Source organism: Apus apus, chromosome 2, assembly GCF_020740795.1.
Source record: "Apus apus isolate bApuApu2 chromosome 2, bApuApu2.pri.cur, whole genome shotgun sequence".
NCBI lineage: Eukaryota > Metazoa > Chordata > Aves > Apodiformes > Apodidae > Apus > Apus apus.
The window spans coordinates 17,913,362-17,928,818 of NC_067283.1; the positions used below are offsets into that span (position 1 = coordinate 17,913,362).

Genomic DNA, 15,457 nt, shown 5'->3' on the forward strand with positions numbered 1-15,457 from the left:
CTCTACAAACAACTCTGCAGAAAGAGAAGTACAGATTTAAATTAAGGGTAACATAACCACTGCTCAGAAATTAGAAACACCTAATGAATTTGCTGTGTGGTATCATAAGAAGATACTCTTTGATACAATTATTTTATTCACAACAAATGTGAAATTCTTAGATTCATATGGCAGCTGCTATTGAAAGACCTCAAGTACCTTGGCCCATGGATTTGTGTACATTCAGTTTACCCAACTGATCTCTAACCCAATCCTCACTGACAAGCAGAGAGTCTTCCTTTCTCCAGGCATTTTCTCTTATTCCAGGATCTGGGATTCACAAGGGCTGTTCTTGTAAGGCCAGTAAGGACTGAAGCAAAGAAGGTATTCGATAACTGTCTTACTGGCATCCTCTGTTACCAGGGTTCCCACCTCATTCAGCAGTGGGCCCACATTTTCCCTACTCTTCCTTATATCACTGATGTATTTGAAGAAGCTCTTTTTGTTCTATTTCCTTTGCCAGATTTAGTTCTAAGATGGCTTTGGCCTCCCTTGTTGCCTTCCTACATACCCTGTAGTTCTCCCAAGTGACAAATCTCTTCTTCCACAAACTGTGAACTTCTTTCTCCCACCTTACATTTTTCAGGAGCTCCTTGCTCATCCATGCAGGTCTCCTTCCTCCTCTACCCAATTTTTTACTCAAAGAAATGCACATATCTTGAACTTGGAGGAAGTGATATTTGAATATTAACCAGCTTTCTTGGCCCCCTCTACCTTCTAGAGTCTCAGCCCATGAGAGTCCTGCAAGTACATCATTGAAGAGTACAAAGTTAGCCCTCTGGAAGTCTAGGGCTGCAATCCTACTTACTGCAACCCTTCTTCCTTATAAAACGCTAAACTCTACCATGTCATGATCACTGTCACCCAGGCGTTCCAAAGCCTTAACATCCCCAACCAGATCTTCTTCATTTGTTAATACAAGGTCCAGCAGTGCACCTCTCCACACGGTTCCTCCACAACATGCATGAGGAAGTTAACACTGATGGACTCCAAGACCCTTCTGAACTGAGTATGACTGGCTGTGTGAGCTTTTCAACAAATACCAGGGTGACTGAAGTCACCCATGAGCACTAAGGCATGTGATCTAGAGGCTACTTCCAGCTGGATATAAAAGGCCTCATCTTTTTCCCTACTTGGTGGTCTATAGTAGACACCCACAACAGTTTTGCCCCCATTTGTGTCCCTTAATTCTTATCCACAAGCTTTTAACATGTTCTTCCTCTCATCCAGGCTACTGCCTGTGGTCTGGCAGGGGCAGGATACAGGGGCTCCCTGATGCTGCACACTTTCTGATGGGTGCCATTTCAAAGAAGTCAGAGGCTGGCTCCACCAGAATTATCTCATTTTCAGCTTCCCTGATGCTCCTTAGCCTTTCAACTTCTTCTTGCAACTCTGCCACTTGGCAGCAGAGATCATCCACCTGCTTGCAGTGCATACAACAGGTGTCATAACTGCCACTTGTTCCCAGCGAAAGGCTCTGACAGCTCCCTACAGCCTGTGGCCTGCACAGTTGCATGTTTCCATGGATTCTCTGTCTGGGTTCCCACACCCATCCTGACCGGTGCTGAGCACATGGCTTTCTGCCAAGTGGACACCATAGTAGATGTCTTTTCAAGAGAGTGACAACCACCAGTAGGGCTCACTTGCCAAGCAGGCAGAGCTGCTGTTCCTCCCCTCACGATCACCCATGTGCCCAGCACACTCCACTCCCTCTGCAATGGCCACTTGAAATTTGCCAGAGCAGCCACAGCAACACCCCCAGCTACGTCAGCCTTTCAGCTCTCTCACAAGAGCTGCTGGTTCCCAACTCCTTTCGGGACTCCTGTCCTCCTTCAGGTCTCCCTGGCTCTGGGAACCCCCCTGTACTTCTCAATCAAACACACTTTTTAAAGGCACCTACCACTGTCTCGTTCCTTGGGATCTGAGCTCGTGTTAACAACTCAACATAAACATTCCTACCTCCACTCTGTCTACAGCTCTGCTGCAGCACAACCTGGACTTCTGATGTGATTAACTTCTTCTGTTTCTCGCTTTTCTAAGAGTTTTATTAATTTCTGGGCTGAAAATCCAGAGGAAGGAAAAATGCTGCAATCCAGAAACAGGTAAATGAAAACACTCTCTCTTGACAGTTACAATCTAATAACATCTGGTAACAGCACAGTTCTGCTGAGGTAGCAACAGAGCCTGGAACTACTTGAGGATATAATGCTTTCAAAAGAGAAGTTTCGCTAAGCATACATGCCCATAATGATGGTACGTTTCTTTACTGCACTCATTGTTATGCTTTGCCATTTAAAACACCACCTCAGACTTGTAACCCACCATTATTACACAGAGTACACCAATATGTACATGATGATGTATTTCTGAAATTCATGTGATTAATACAGTACCTGGCACAGCCTGTTTAGCCACCCACATTTTCAGTTATTTTTGATTCGGCATTCAGAAAATGGAAAATACAGAATGTATATGGACCAGTTACCTCTGTTATATTTATTGAGCTAACTGGAAACAATTGCAGCTCTGCTAACTTGACAGAAGTGATCTGGACAAATACCAATGTTGTAAAAGTAGACTCAGCTTCGTCAGCATAACACATTCCTCCACACTGCTGTCAGACAATGCTGTCTGGCTGAACCCAAGCCACAGTGATAAGTTAATAACAATATTACTGGTAATTGAGGACCATCTGGCAAGTAAGTATATTTTGTTAATCTCCTTATAACAATAAATATTTGTTTTCTGCCACAAATTTACAGTCCTTACACAAAAAAGGATACTTAAGGATTATGTATCCAAGCTTAACATGTAGTTAAGAAAGAATGAGACGAATTGTACATAACAGATAATCATTGAAGAATGATGTCATCACGGATTTTCTGTCAGGTCAGAGGTTTGACTTAAGAGGCTTTTATGTCTGTCTTAATTTCCAGTACCACTGCTTGTTGGCATGCTGTTTGCTTTGAAATCTGTGCCAGAAATTGATTTAAGCTTATTTCCCCAATCTACTAGCTATTTTGATAGTTTCAGTAGTTACAATATTTCATTGTAACAACATGTAGTAAAACCTGTATCTACAGAAATTTTTTTTTCCTGTAATGTTACCTCATAAAGTAGAAGGACCATGTTCTCTTTCTCCCAGCCAGCTTAAATCAGCTGTACAGAGAAATACCCTGCCAACATTTAAACGGTGATAAACAATATCTTTGTCCTCTAGATCTTCAGAAGTTTTTTGGCACAGAGATCATCACAGCTCAGCTAAACAGGCATTCAAAGTTTAAGTCTGCACACTTATTTTTGTACCCGTAAGCACTGCAAGCAGCCATGGTTAAGGTATAAGGCATAATTATCATACTGAAGCAGACAACATCCCCCCAGATCTAAACGCCTGTCTAAATTCTTGCTGTAGTACTCATTCACCCCTACATGTTGTCCTTCATAAGGCCTCCTTACCACAAAACCAGAAGAGAAGAAAAATTCTCTACAGCTGTCCCAAATCTGCAAACAGTCCACAACTCTAGGTAAATGGATACTGTAATTACTATAGCAAATGTTTTCAAGGCAGTTACCTCTTCTGAGACCATTCTTATTTTGGAGCCTGACACTTTCAAGAACATTAACTTGCAAACAGTGCATACGACGTAACAACTGAGGCTCCTTCAATTTACCATCAACTAGGTATCCAAAAATAATCCTGGTGTCAAATTGACAAGTGACTTTCAGCCATGAGTCGTACTTGTAATCAGCAGATTCTGCAGGTTCAAGCTGCTTTTGAAAGTTAAGATTTAGCATTCGGCATCACTTAAGACACTTTTAAAACTACTACCTTTGTATATCCAGCCAGGTTCACAAAAGGCTACTAGGACATTACATACAACATGATTTTGATCTAATCACAGTTACCACTCAAATCTTACTAAAAGGACAGAGACAGACTTACCTAACTCCTCAGCCATAGTACAACTGCTGCTTTTCAGCATACATTTTCACAGGAGAACCAGCTTTCACTAAAAATAAACTTAACTGAAGGGACAGGTATAGCAGAGTGGGCACATGAATCAGGATTCACCTGCGAAGAAAATCCTCCTAGGCCATTTGGAACAGTACTGAAGGGTAGAATACTTAAAACTGAATCCTGTTTTATGAATTATTTCAGATTTAAATCTGCCTTCAGATTTATAGCATGCAGTGCTGCCTCTCCAGGGATTTCCTTACAGTTTAGTCAGAGAGCTTCCTAGATACTTCAGGAACCACTGGTATCTTTTCTGCCTGAGGATTTTCAAGTTGCTGCTAGCATTTTAATTCTGTCAAAGAGCATCATCTTTTATAGGAACGCTGAGGGGTCTGTCAATGATGGTGAGCAACCACTTACACTAGATTCTCCCCATGAAAAAAGGTCTTGGAGCCAATTCCAAGCTACTTAGTAAGAAACCAGATTTTTTTATTTTTTTTTTTAAAGATGTTCCCATTACTGTCCATGGGGTGAAAGAGACAGGTTGAAAAGAAAGGCCCTCAAGGACACTGATATAAGAAAAAAAAAAAAAGAAAAAAAAAGAAAAGAGGTTAGGAACAAGAAAAGTTTTTGTATTAGAAGGATCAAACACAGAGATGGCCTCAGTCTAACTACACAAAATCTTCCAACACTGATGATTTATTTAAAAGTAACAAGGGAGTTTTAAAACCAAAAAGTAAAAGGAAGTGGAAGCCACTGTTAAAAAAAGAAATAAAGGGAAAATGGAGAGGCATAAACCTCGGCAAGGAACATACAGAACTACAAGAATGTAAGACAAAACTAAAAGACATTTTTAGAAGCAGCATGTTAAAAGCACAGGCTCTACTAAGCAAAAACTTTCCACATATATCAGAAAAAGGAAAGGTGAAATAGAATCTGCAGGGCAAACAGCCAAGATTTAAAAACTGCTGAGAGCAGAGGCAGCCTTTGCAGAAAACCAATTATCTTCATCATTACACACTTTAGAGCCAGAAAGGATTCAACCTCTGAGCCACTCTATAGAGTATCAATACGATAGAAGTTATCTTTCATGTGCAGGGATGTTAACATGCTGGGAACCACAACTACCCCTGCTTTGTTCAACACATACACAGACAATCACAAATTGGTGACCAATGACAAAGTTTGCAAGTAACAATACTTAGTATAACCCACAACTAAGTCTGACTGACACAGAGATGATAAGTGAACAGTTTTTGAAGTGTTTTTGTAACACAAGAAATCCAGGATCTCCTGATTAATTTAGCTCCATGGAGCAAATTTTAACTCAGAAAATATTTTTTTCTTCAAACAGTTCATTATTATAATGGCACCCAATGTTAAACTGCATTGCAGAAGACAAAAATTGGTTAAGAAGTGAATCAGAATCACGGAGGTCAGTTTAATCCATATAATTACTATCAACACTCATTCAGATGGAGTCTGAAATACAGCAATTTTTTTTTATTGCTTATAATTTGTGAATGGGATATAACCAAGATACAAGAACTTGGCACTTCCACTGCTCTTACATTTTTTCCTAAGTACCTGCCAGAAGCTGCTTTTGGAGAGTGGGGTAGGTAAGCCTTTCATCTGACCTAACACAGCAATACTTTTCTTGTTACCTTTAGGAGCATTTCTCTATCTCAGCTCAGGTTCACAAATAGACAGAATAGGACATGACAGTACTGAAGCTGAATCTTAGATAGTAAGGACTGTCACATGTCCATTCTCTTCAGAAGAGCTTTGACAACCTGCTATGCTGGAAGCTTTGCCTAGGAGGGGTGGGTGTAGAGAACAGAAAAGTGGAAAAGACAGTTCGACCCAAAAAGCCAGTTCCGTTTATTGTGACATACCATATGCTACATAATTGTGGACATAAATGCAGTATGCCTTTCAATCCTCTCCTGGCCATATTTAACTTCTTTCTTCAAAAACCCACTTCCATTTCTCCAATAGTAAAGACAGAAATTGGGTTTCATACAAAGAAATTCCTATTCATTTTTCCATTTGTTTCATCAACAGCTAGTTCGCTATCCTCGTATGAAAAAAGGCAGAGACATCATTGTCCAGAGAATACTTAAAATATACTGGGATTTTCTATAAGCACACACCAGAAGACATTTCTTTGTTCTCAACTCTTTTCAGGAATATAAATAAAAAACTTCCTGAATTTCTAGGAAATAAATTATTCCCTTTCATTTTTAAAACCCATCCTTAATCCATTCAGCCCTTCAATCACGTCATATGGGCCAGAGTGTAGTAAAGATGTCAGACTCAGCATTTTAAAATATTTGCAGGATTATACAACTAATGTAACATGTCACAAAAAATTAGAAAGCCTCCTTAAACAGCTAAAATTACTTTCTTAGTTCAGTAATGAGACTGAAGAGGAGTTAGAGGGGGGGACTAAAAAAGGGACCTAAAGGAAGAAATTAAAGTATATTTAAAATAAAATAGTTACTGATTTTTTCAGTATCTTTTCTTTTATGTCCACATTTACAGTTATTTTACCAAACAATTTAATACCTGTGAAATGTTTAGCAGAAGAGAAAAAAATCACATATGTTCCCTATAAAGTTACTTATTTGTCATACATACTCCTACCTTCATGGTTTAATTTGCCTTCAATTATGTTTCCTCAACAAGTACCCTGTTACGGCCTAACACTGGAGTAGTCAAAGTAATTTTTAATAGCACAGTGGAAAATCACATTACACTGCCTTTTGGGAAGAAACTGCTAAATTTAGCTGTGCAATAAAGATTAATCTTTGCACTAAGGAAAATCTTTCTAATAATTAAGAAAGAAGTAGGAAGTGTCAGGAAGATAAAAATAGTCAGTGGTGACACTTCATTCAGCCAAACTTCAGAATAAAGTTACCTGCAAATGCTCCAGAACACATGGTTGTTCAAAATAAAAACACAAAGCTTGCACAGCTTGTTGATTGTATACCTTTCTGCCAAAACAGCCATTATTTCATTGCAGTCTCCCAGCAGTCCCTGAAAAAAATTGCAAACACTGCCTTGGACTTGAAAAAGAACTACCTGTCCTTGCTGGAACACGGTGTGAGGGAAAAAAACATCCCTGTATCCTAAAGATATTCTAACTTCCTAGATGAAAAACAATGGAAGAGCAATGGCCAGTTCCAAAAACGTTGACACATTACAACACATTAAAGAAAATGAGAACAGCACGCAAGAGAACATTTTGAGCTGCAAAAGCAGCAATTCATTCATCAGAGTTGGGAATAATTGATGTCATTGCACAAGGCTGAAACATTGCACATGAATCTGACTAACCACGTTCAAGAAACACTGAAACAAGACTTGAGAGAGGGACCATGGCAACAGAGAGCTTATAACAGGAGACTAAAGAAAGCTGGTTTGTGTAATCTAGTAAACAAAGGTGGAGAAGGGACTGCTGCCTATAAATAGGTCAGAGCAGTAAACATCAGTGAAGTGTACTATTTCAGATAAAAAGCAGTTCCGGAATAGAAATAAATGGATGAGAACTGACTGTGAATAAATTTAGATCAGAAATCAGAAGAAGCTATCCAACCACTAGGCCTGGCATACTAGTAGACTGGAGACTCAAGAGGGAAATCTACCTATTTTAAGACAGTTTGGTCAGATGGTGACATTAACTGGACCTGTGACAGCAGGTGATTGGACCCAGTAACCCAAAAGGGCTTTTTTTTCATTAAAAAAAAAAAAACCACACAAAAAAAACCAACCCTCATAGCTGCTAGTAGCTGGCCTCCTAGCAGCACACCATTCTTCCAGCTTAAGGTGTAATACTCCCCACCAGCCCACAACACTGCTCAAGTAATGAAAGCCTGCTTCCTCTCCACGGGCCAAGCAAGTACCTTTAGCACAAGAAACATACTCACAAGAGGCAGCTTCTCACACCATTCCACCTCCATGGTAGGGCTGCAACGAGACCACCTGAGTCACCATGTGCCATGGAATATTATATTCTGATGGAATACTATAATCTAATAAAGATTAACGGCAAGGACTAACAAGCTCTACCCTTTGCAGCACTAGACACGTTAGATGGTCAATTCCAGCTGCAAAGGAGCAAGAAGCATTAGTAATACCAAGAGATTAGGTCTAGTCTCTGGCTTCTCATTTCTAAATGAGAGGCTATGCTGAATTCTGTAAGCAGAGGGCAATGTTTGTTTCCTGCACTTGAGCAGACCAAAGGCTGGTAAACTCAGACAACACCACAAGCAAGCACTGCCAAGAAGCTGCAGTCAATGCCCCTAGCTTAGCATTCCACAGGGCTACTGTGGTCCCACCAGGCTTGGACAACTTCTGCTAAATTTATCAGCACAGTCAAGTCATCTTTGGTTTTCTCCACTTCATCTCAGTACTTGCCTACAGTGCCAGCCTTGAAAAGGCAACTTGAATGACCATATTCTCTCACGTTCCTTGGCCTTCACTTTGGACAGTTTGGCTGTCACCTCTTGGAGGGAGTTAAGAAGAGTAAGGGATTAAAAACAGATAGCAAGCTGTTTGCAACAGCCCCCCTGCCTGTAACGCTTCCTCTGGCATAAGGCACCATAACCCTTCACCACAACAACAAAGCTTTTTTTGGCTGTACTTGCTGAATGTCATTGATCACAGTACTGCAGTAGTAGCATGTATTGAATTGAATATAACCGTAGTAATTATTAGTACTGCCTTCATTAAACTCTTTCCACTGCTACATACCCATCTGTTACTGCAATAGAAGACACACCAAGAAGCAGGGGCGATACATTATCCTTCTGTAACCGGAAAGAACTCTCTTCCATGGAGACAACATGTTCCTGAAGGTCTCCTACCCTAACATACCATGTCATAAACCTTATGTCAGCAAAGAAAGTACATAAACTGTTAGAGACATATCACAGGGGCATGCCCTAAACTACCATCCATGACCTCATGCCAGACTATTAATTGGAAAGAGCATGTAAAATGATGCATTAACGTGGTTCTAACAGATGGTTCAGAGACAATTTGTTGAAAGAACCCATGTAGCTTTCTCAAAATATGGAGCTTACTGTATACTGCTTTTTACCATACAGACCTTAACCAGGAATTTAAACTATTGCATCACTTAACAACAGACGGTGAGGGGAAATAAACCTTTTTCAAGAGGCACCTTATAGTAATTAATGCTAATGTTCTAATAACTACATTAGATATTTTTATATTACATGGTTATACTTTAAACCATTTCTTCTCTTAAGAACTCATACTGAGCCTGTGTGCCTATCAAGTATAGAAAACATTGTGCAAACATTAAGACATCCCATAAATCTTGGGAAAAGTGTGTTTTATTTATAATATTTCCTACATAACTGAAGAGTTACTTTTTCCATAACCCAAATAATAAGCTTTTATTGGAAGCCCATCTTTCATGTAACATACCTCAAAGCGGGAATGCAGAAACCATCATTTAGCCTTGCCAGAATGAATATGCATCTATGTATACGTACTTCTTCCACCTGCTTCCTCATAGTTACCAAAAAACACATACTACTGTTTCCTTAAAAATGCTTACCAACTCATCTCTGATTTTGACAGAAAACTTTTGTTAGTTTTCTCTAAACTGTTCAATACAACAGCAATACAACACTTCAAACTTGCACAGCATAGCCCATCACAAGATCCTCTCAGCTTGAAGAACCTCTTCTTATCTAGATGTGCTTAATGGATGTCTTTTGAAGTACCAGAGTTACAACAGGTTATTCCATTTCTTCAACTGAAGTGACTCCCACATGGTAAGGTGGCTGGAAAGAGGAAGTGAAGATAGTGCTTTGTACTGCACCCAGGATGACCTCTACTGGTTGCCTTGGTTGGCCAGGGGTACTCCAAAATGAACCCGGCCTGTTGTGCACACCAGAGTTATCACAACAGAAACCTACACCACCGAGATGCTTCCTGGCATCACAGGATCTTGACACGTAACTGAGGTTGACGCTTTAGACTATGCTGTTTAAGAAGCTGTCTTTCTTTTAACTGAAGTCAAGATTGAAGCTCGAGTGAAGCTTGCTATCAAGAACTAAGTTATCAGATAGCAGGTTAAGTAGCTGCCACCACACCCCAAGCCTGGTGGTTCACTAGGTTATAGGAACCTCTACCCCAACAACAGAATATCAGCCTACACTAGCTTTCATGTGCATCCTGAAGTTCATCAAGTGGAAAACACTGCATTTCAATGAAGTACGAGAAGTCTCCTGCACTTTTCTGGACATATCTCCATTAGGGTCCAGAAACGCTCCACAGTAGAGCCATTCTTGGGTTTTGGTTTTGAGACGAATTCAGCATCAAGCAGCCTGCAGGTTAGCTCCCTTCACCTAAAGCCAACCAGCCTCATAAGAGTGAGGATTTTCATGGCAAAAGGTAATTCCATAAAGAAATAATCAGCCACTCTCTATTCAGCAGATTTTTAATTTTTCCCCCAAGGATACACATCTGCTTTCACACCTGTTCAATCCCACTGGATTTCAGACCAAGCCAAGAAAACAGGTGTTCACATACACAACTGCCTGGCCACCTAAATACAGCAAAGCCTCCCTGGTATCTCCTGTGTTCTCATCTTTACCTACTACTGAATTGCAGCAGAAAGCAAATCTGTAATGTTCTCTCAGCTCCTGAAAAATGCCAGCTGCTTCTGGGCAGTGGGCATTCCCAGAGGGACAGCTACCAGTGAGCCCCACCACAGAAGTGCCAGTGGGAAAAGTCTGACATCCCATTCTCCACAGGTTGCATTCATTCCTTGGGCATACATCTCTCTGCTGTCAGAACACGAAGACGTAAGTACGGGCCTTTCTGTACCCTCCTCTCTGCTAGTCACAGCCCAGTTGTGAAGTCCTTGGGGAAACAGAAATTAAAAAAAAAAAAAAAGCAGCATTTATTTATATACACCAGGTATAATCTACACAGCTGTGTAATAGAGAAGTGTCCTAAAACATCTTTCCTACTGCCAGGTCAGGTCACAGCCACACGCACTATGACAGAACTGCCATCACAAACACTTACTTACCTAGAAACATAACTGACCACTGACCAGGCTAGAGCACCCCACAGTGGATGTGCTCGGGAGACCAAAAATAGCTGTTTAACAGCATAACAACGTTGTTTCCCAACTAGTTAAAATCATAACAGGGGTTGAGCTAGTTTTAATTATGCAGCATAGAAAGAAATAACACCTCAATAAACATATTCCTCTTGCAGTCAGAAATAAACTACAACTGGCAGCCACCGCTCTTCTCTCCCCGCCGAAGGTTGCCAAGAACTGTTTCAGTGAGAGCAGGTAATGCAAAGGTTGTCCTACAGACAGAGATAAAAAGGGATTCTTTTTCTCAGCAACAGCTCCCTAAGGCACACAAAGGTAGAGCTCGACAGGAAGGCCTGAGATTGCTCTGCAGTGTGACTGAGCAGCCTGGCTGGCAAGGGTCAATCAGGGCACTCCAGAGACACTGCGTGCCCTTCCCAAAGACAGGGACAGAAGCAAAACCCCATCCTACCACCTTCCCAACACAAAGCAAGCAGAGGAACAGTCCTCCTACCTGAACTCAGGGAGGAGGTTTGGCCGTAGCCCATAGAAAGCCGCTGAGAGAGTCACTAGCCAGCCGGGTTTGTAATTCCCATTCTCACACTCCAGGTAAGGTGAGGACCACCTGATGTGGTTCTTATCAGCAGTGAAGCTCTCCCGCCTCTTCCAGCTGTTCTCCAAAGTTTTGGGGCCTGTGTTTAACACCTTCCTGTGCAGATGTGGCCTCCATTTGCGCTTCAAGCTGTGGAACCACTCCGTTTCCACAGAGGCATTAGCCAGGTGGTGAGCTGAGGAGGACAAGTCCTGGAGGAGGACCTGGCTCTCGTGCCTGCTGGCCTGGAGGAACACCTGCGGGGTGGAGGAGAAAGGTTCCGTGCTGAAAGTGATAGCTGCCCTGGAGATGTTGGGGTCCCCCTCCAGGAGGCTCCTGATCAAGGCGCGGTACCACTCCAGGTCCTCCTGCAAGTTCTGCTCCCGCGACTTATTGCTCTGGAGGATCACGTTGAGGAAGTTGGTGGCGTGGGTGAGGGTGTCCAGGGCCCCGTGCAGGGAAGGATGCGAGGTGAAGCGCGACTTGCCCGCCAGGCTGGCCAGCTCGTACCGCCCGGAGCAGTTGGCGCGCCGCAGCTCCCGGGAGTCGCCCGTGTAGAGGAACGAGGCCACGTCCTGGGGCACCTCCTCAGCGAGCCGCTGCGCCAAGATGGTGCTCTCCGTAGAGCGGCTCCGCGGGGCCGGCGGAGGCTCCCGGCTCTTGATGTTGTTGTAAACAGGCTGCCTCCCCCTGAGCGCCCGTTCCGGGCCGCGCACCGCCTGCCCTTGGCCGCCGGCAGCCCCGAGACCCCGCTGAGCGAGGAGCAAAAGTAGAATAAGCCGAAGCAAAGCCATGTCCCCCGGCGCTCCCGGCCGCGCACGCACGGCGAAGTAGCTGAAGATGGACTTCGCGCAGGCGGCCGCGGTGCAGGAGCGGGAAGGCGCAGGGGCGGCCGAGCGGCAGCGGGACGGAAAAGGGCCCCCGGCGAGTCACCTGTGGCGGCGGCGCCGGTGCCGTTCCCAGCGCAGGGCGCCGCGCAGCCCCACCGCCAGCGCGGAGCGGCCGGCAGCCCCTCCGGCGACGGCAGCGGCCGCAGCGAGCCCGCCTGCGCCTCCTCCCGCCGCGGCCACCGCGCTCACTGAGCAGCTGCCCAGCGCAGCGCGCAGGGTCGGAGGCGCCCGCGCCCGGCGCAGCGGCGGGTCCCCCCGCGGCAGCGCCCCGCCGCCCGCGCCCCGCCGCGCCGCATCCTTCGGGCGCCGCTGCCGGAGAGGGGGGCCCGAGGCGCGGGACTGCCACTTGCTGCGGGGATCGGCAGGGGAGGGCGGGCGCGGCTGCCGCCGGGGAGCCAGCGCTCGGCTCGCCCAACGAGGACCTCCTCCGCCCCCGGCTGTGGGAGGCTGCTCACCGGGCGGCTCCGGCGCCCCTTCCCCGCCGGCCCTTATAGGTGTAGCCCAGGCAGCTGCCGCCCCGTGTGGCCGCCTGGCCTGTCAGTCAGCCGGCAGCCATTCACGGGGCAGGAGGACGGCGCCGTGCGGCGCTGAGGGAGGCGGTGCCGCCGCCGCGGAGAGGCGTCGAGGCACCTTGCTTAACCTGCCGCCGGCGGAGCTCGGGGCAGAGGCGGGGGAGGCGCCCGCTGCAGCGAGAGGCGCTGCCCGGGCCCCTCTGCCGTGGGGCGGGGGTCGCGGAAGGGGGATCGGCCCCCGGGGGCTGCTCCGCGCCCGCGCCGGTGCGCGCCGGGCTTGCCCGGGGAGTGCGGCAGCGACACCTGCTGGCCGGGCGTGGCGCGGCGCCGGGGCCGGGGCGATCGGGCGGGGGCGGCGGGGAGAGGGGCCCGGGTGTTAAAGACGCCGTCGCCTCCCTCCCCGCCGGGGAGCACAGAAGAGGCCGGCGCTCCGTGGGAAGGCAGCTGCGGCTCGACCTGCAGCGTGGGCTGGTACCCGTCAGGGCTGCGCGCCGCGGTGAGGAGGGCGCTGTCGGGAGGTGGGTGGCAAGGGGGGCACAGGCTTCCCCGCATCCCTCGGGACGCGTGGGGCCAGCCGGCTGCCCCGGGAGGGTGAACGGCGGCTTTTGGCACAGGGCACGACGTTGTGGTGGGAATGGACAACTTTGTCTTCTGGGGTCTCCAGATCGGTAACCGAGGTACCCTCACGGTCTGCAGGTGCTGCCGTGCTCCTGGCGTGGGCTGCCCCACCCGTGTCCCCCGCCTCTCGCGTGGTCGGCCCGGACACGGAGTGCATCCCCCGGTGATGGGAACTGAGCTGCTTCCCTCTCCCTTCAGCCACAGTGGCAGGCTGGTTGTACTTCTGTGACCATCATCTTCCCTCCTTTTTTCACTATGGTGTTTTGACTCCAAGATGCTGATTCCTACCGCTGTCTTCAAAACTAAGCCCTTAATCCAGTGGCTTTCAAGGCTGACCTGTAGAGCACCTGCATGGAGCCAAAGCAGCACTGGCTGATCACCTGTCTTTCCTTCTGCTCTGCTGAAACTGACCTGGGAAAAAAACAAATGCATTGAAGATGTAGTTGGGATTTTCCAGATAAGCCGTTGGTTACACCATTATCGGTCATACCGATCTAGTTTGGCAAACCATTTCAACAAGTTTAGCTTTGTGCATTTTGTCTGGCAGAAGTAATCACCTGCTCAGTATCTTCCTGATGGATGAGGGGTTCATGACAGGAGGCAGTTAGCAAAAAAGTGAATTTTAGAGGAGATGGTCCACAGCAAAATTGCTTAGTTACAATTAATTCCATTCTGGTTTAATATAGAATCATAGAATGCTAGGTTGGAAGAGACCTCAAGGATCATCTGGTCCAACCTTTTTAGGTAATTCTGTAGTTTATATGAGGTGCCTCAGCACCCTGTCAAGCTGAGACTTGAAACTGTCCAACGTGGGGGAATCCACCACTTCCCTTGGGAGACTATTCCAATGTTTGATTTTCCTCATGGTGAAAAATACACCTCTTGCATCCAATCGGAATCTTCCCAGGAGCAACTTGTGCCCATTACCCTTTGTGTTTTCTATGTGACTCCTTGTACACAGGGAGTCTCCATCTTCTTAGTAGCCACTCTTTACATGTCACTCCATTTTGGAATTAAAAATGGCAGATGAAAAGAGTAGTAAAAAGATGTGTTTTTTCTTTCTCCCACACACACGTGCATGCACATCTTGTCAGGAGGAGATTTCAGTCACGTAGCATATGTGTTCTCATTTTAAACAACCAACAAGATATATCTACTCTTTAAAGCATACTCTTATTTTAGAATTAGTTGAAACTATACTTAAATAGTCATTCTAATACAGCTAATTGTACGTTACATTTGCAGTCTATGTATTCTGGCGATGTGATGCACTTTATCTTTGCCTGTGGTCACCTTTAATAATTATCATGTGTGGATAAGTGAGGAAGTTATCCTTTTTTTTTTTTTCTTCGTATGCAGTTGAAGATGTGATATTCACTGCTTAAGCATAATTTACTTGTACTGAACTTTCCCTCAAGTGAATAGCCTGTGAGATTATTTAGAAACCGCATATACTGAGCGACTCAAAAGCTGGTATTTACAGTTTAGTGCAGCACAGGGAGTCTGTGCTTCCCTGTCTGCCCTGAACAAATACCTAAAGATGCATCGTTTGCTGTGGATAAGTGAGAACCAGGGCTTTTGACAGGAGCAACTGTCAGGACTGAGCTAGGCTAGCATGGGATCAGTTACGTGGGGAGATAGCAATGACAACATAAATAAACAGGCATTTTTTGAAATGGTGTGCCTGTGCTGATTCTCTTCACTGCCTGTCACGGGCTGCTCTAAAGGAAAGGTCAGTTCCCTGGTGGGAATTCACTTCCCCTA

General features: G+C 45.4%; 1 protein-coding gene across 1 annotated transcript in view; it reads right to left on the reverse strand.

Moving 5' to 3' along the window:
* The window catches only part of GPR158 (G protein-coupled receptor 158), a 178,769-nt gene extending 166,302 nt beyond the window's left edge, over positions 1-12,467 (reverse strand). Inside the window, exon 1 of the mRNA XM_051612176.1 lies at positions 11,596-12,467. Within this exon, the coding sequence (XP_051468136.1) occupies positions 11,596-12,467 (872 nt within the window). The remainder of the gene's footprint in view (positions 1-11,595) is intronic.
* Positions 12,468-15,457: the final 2,990 nt, after the last annotated feature.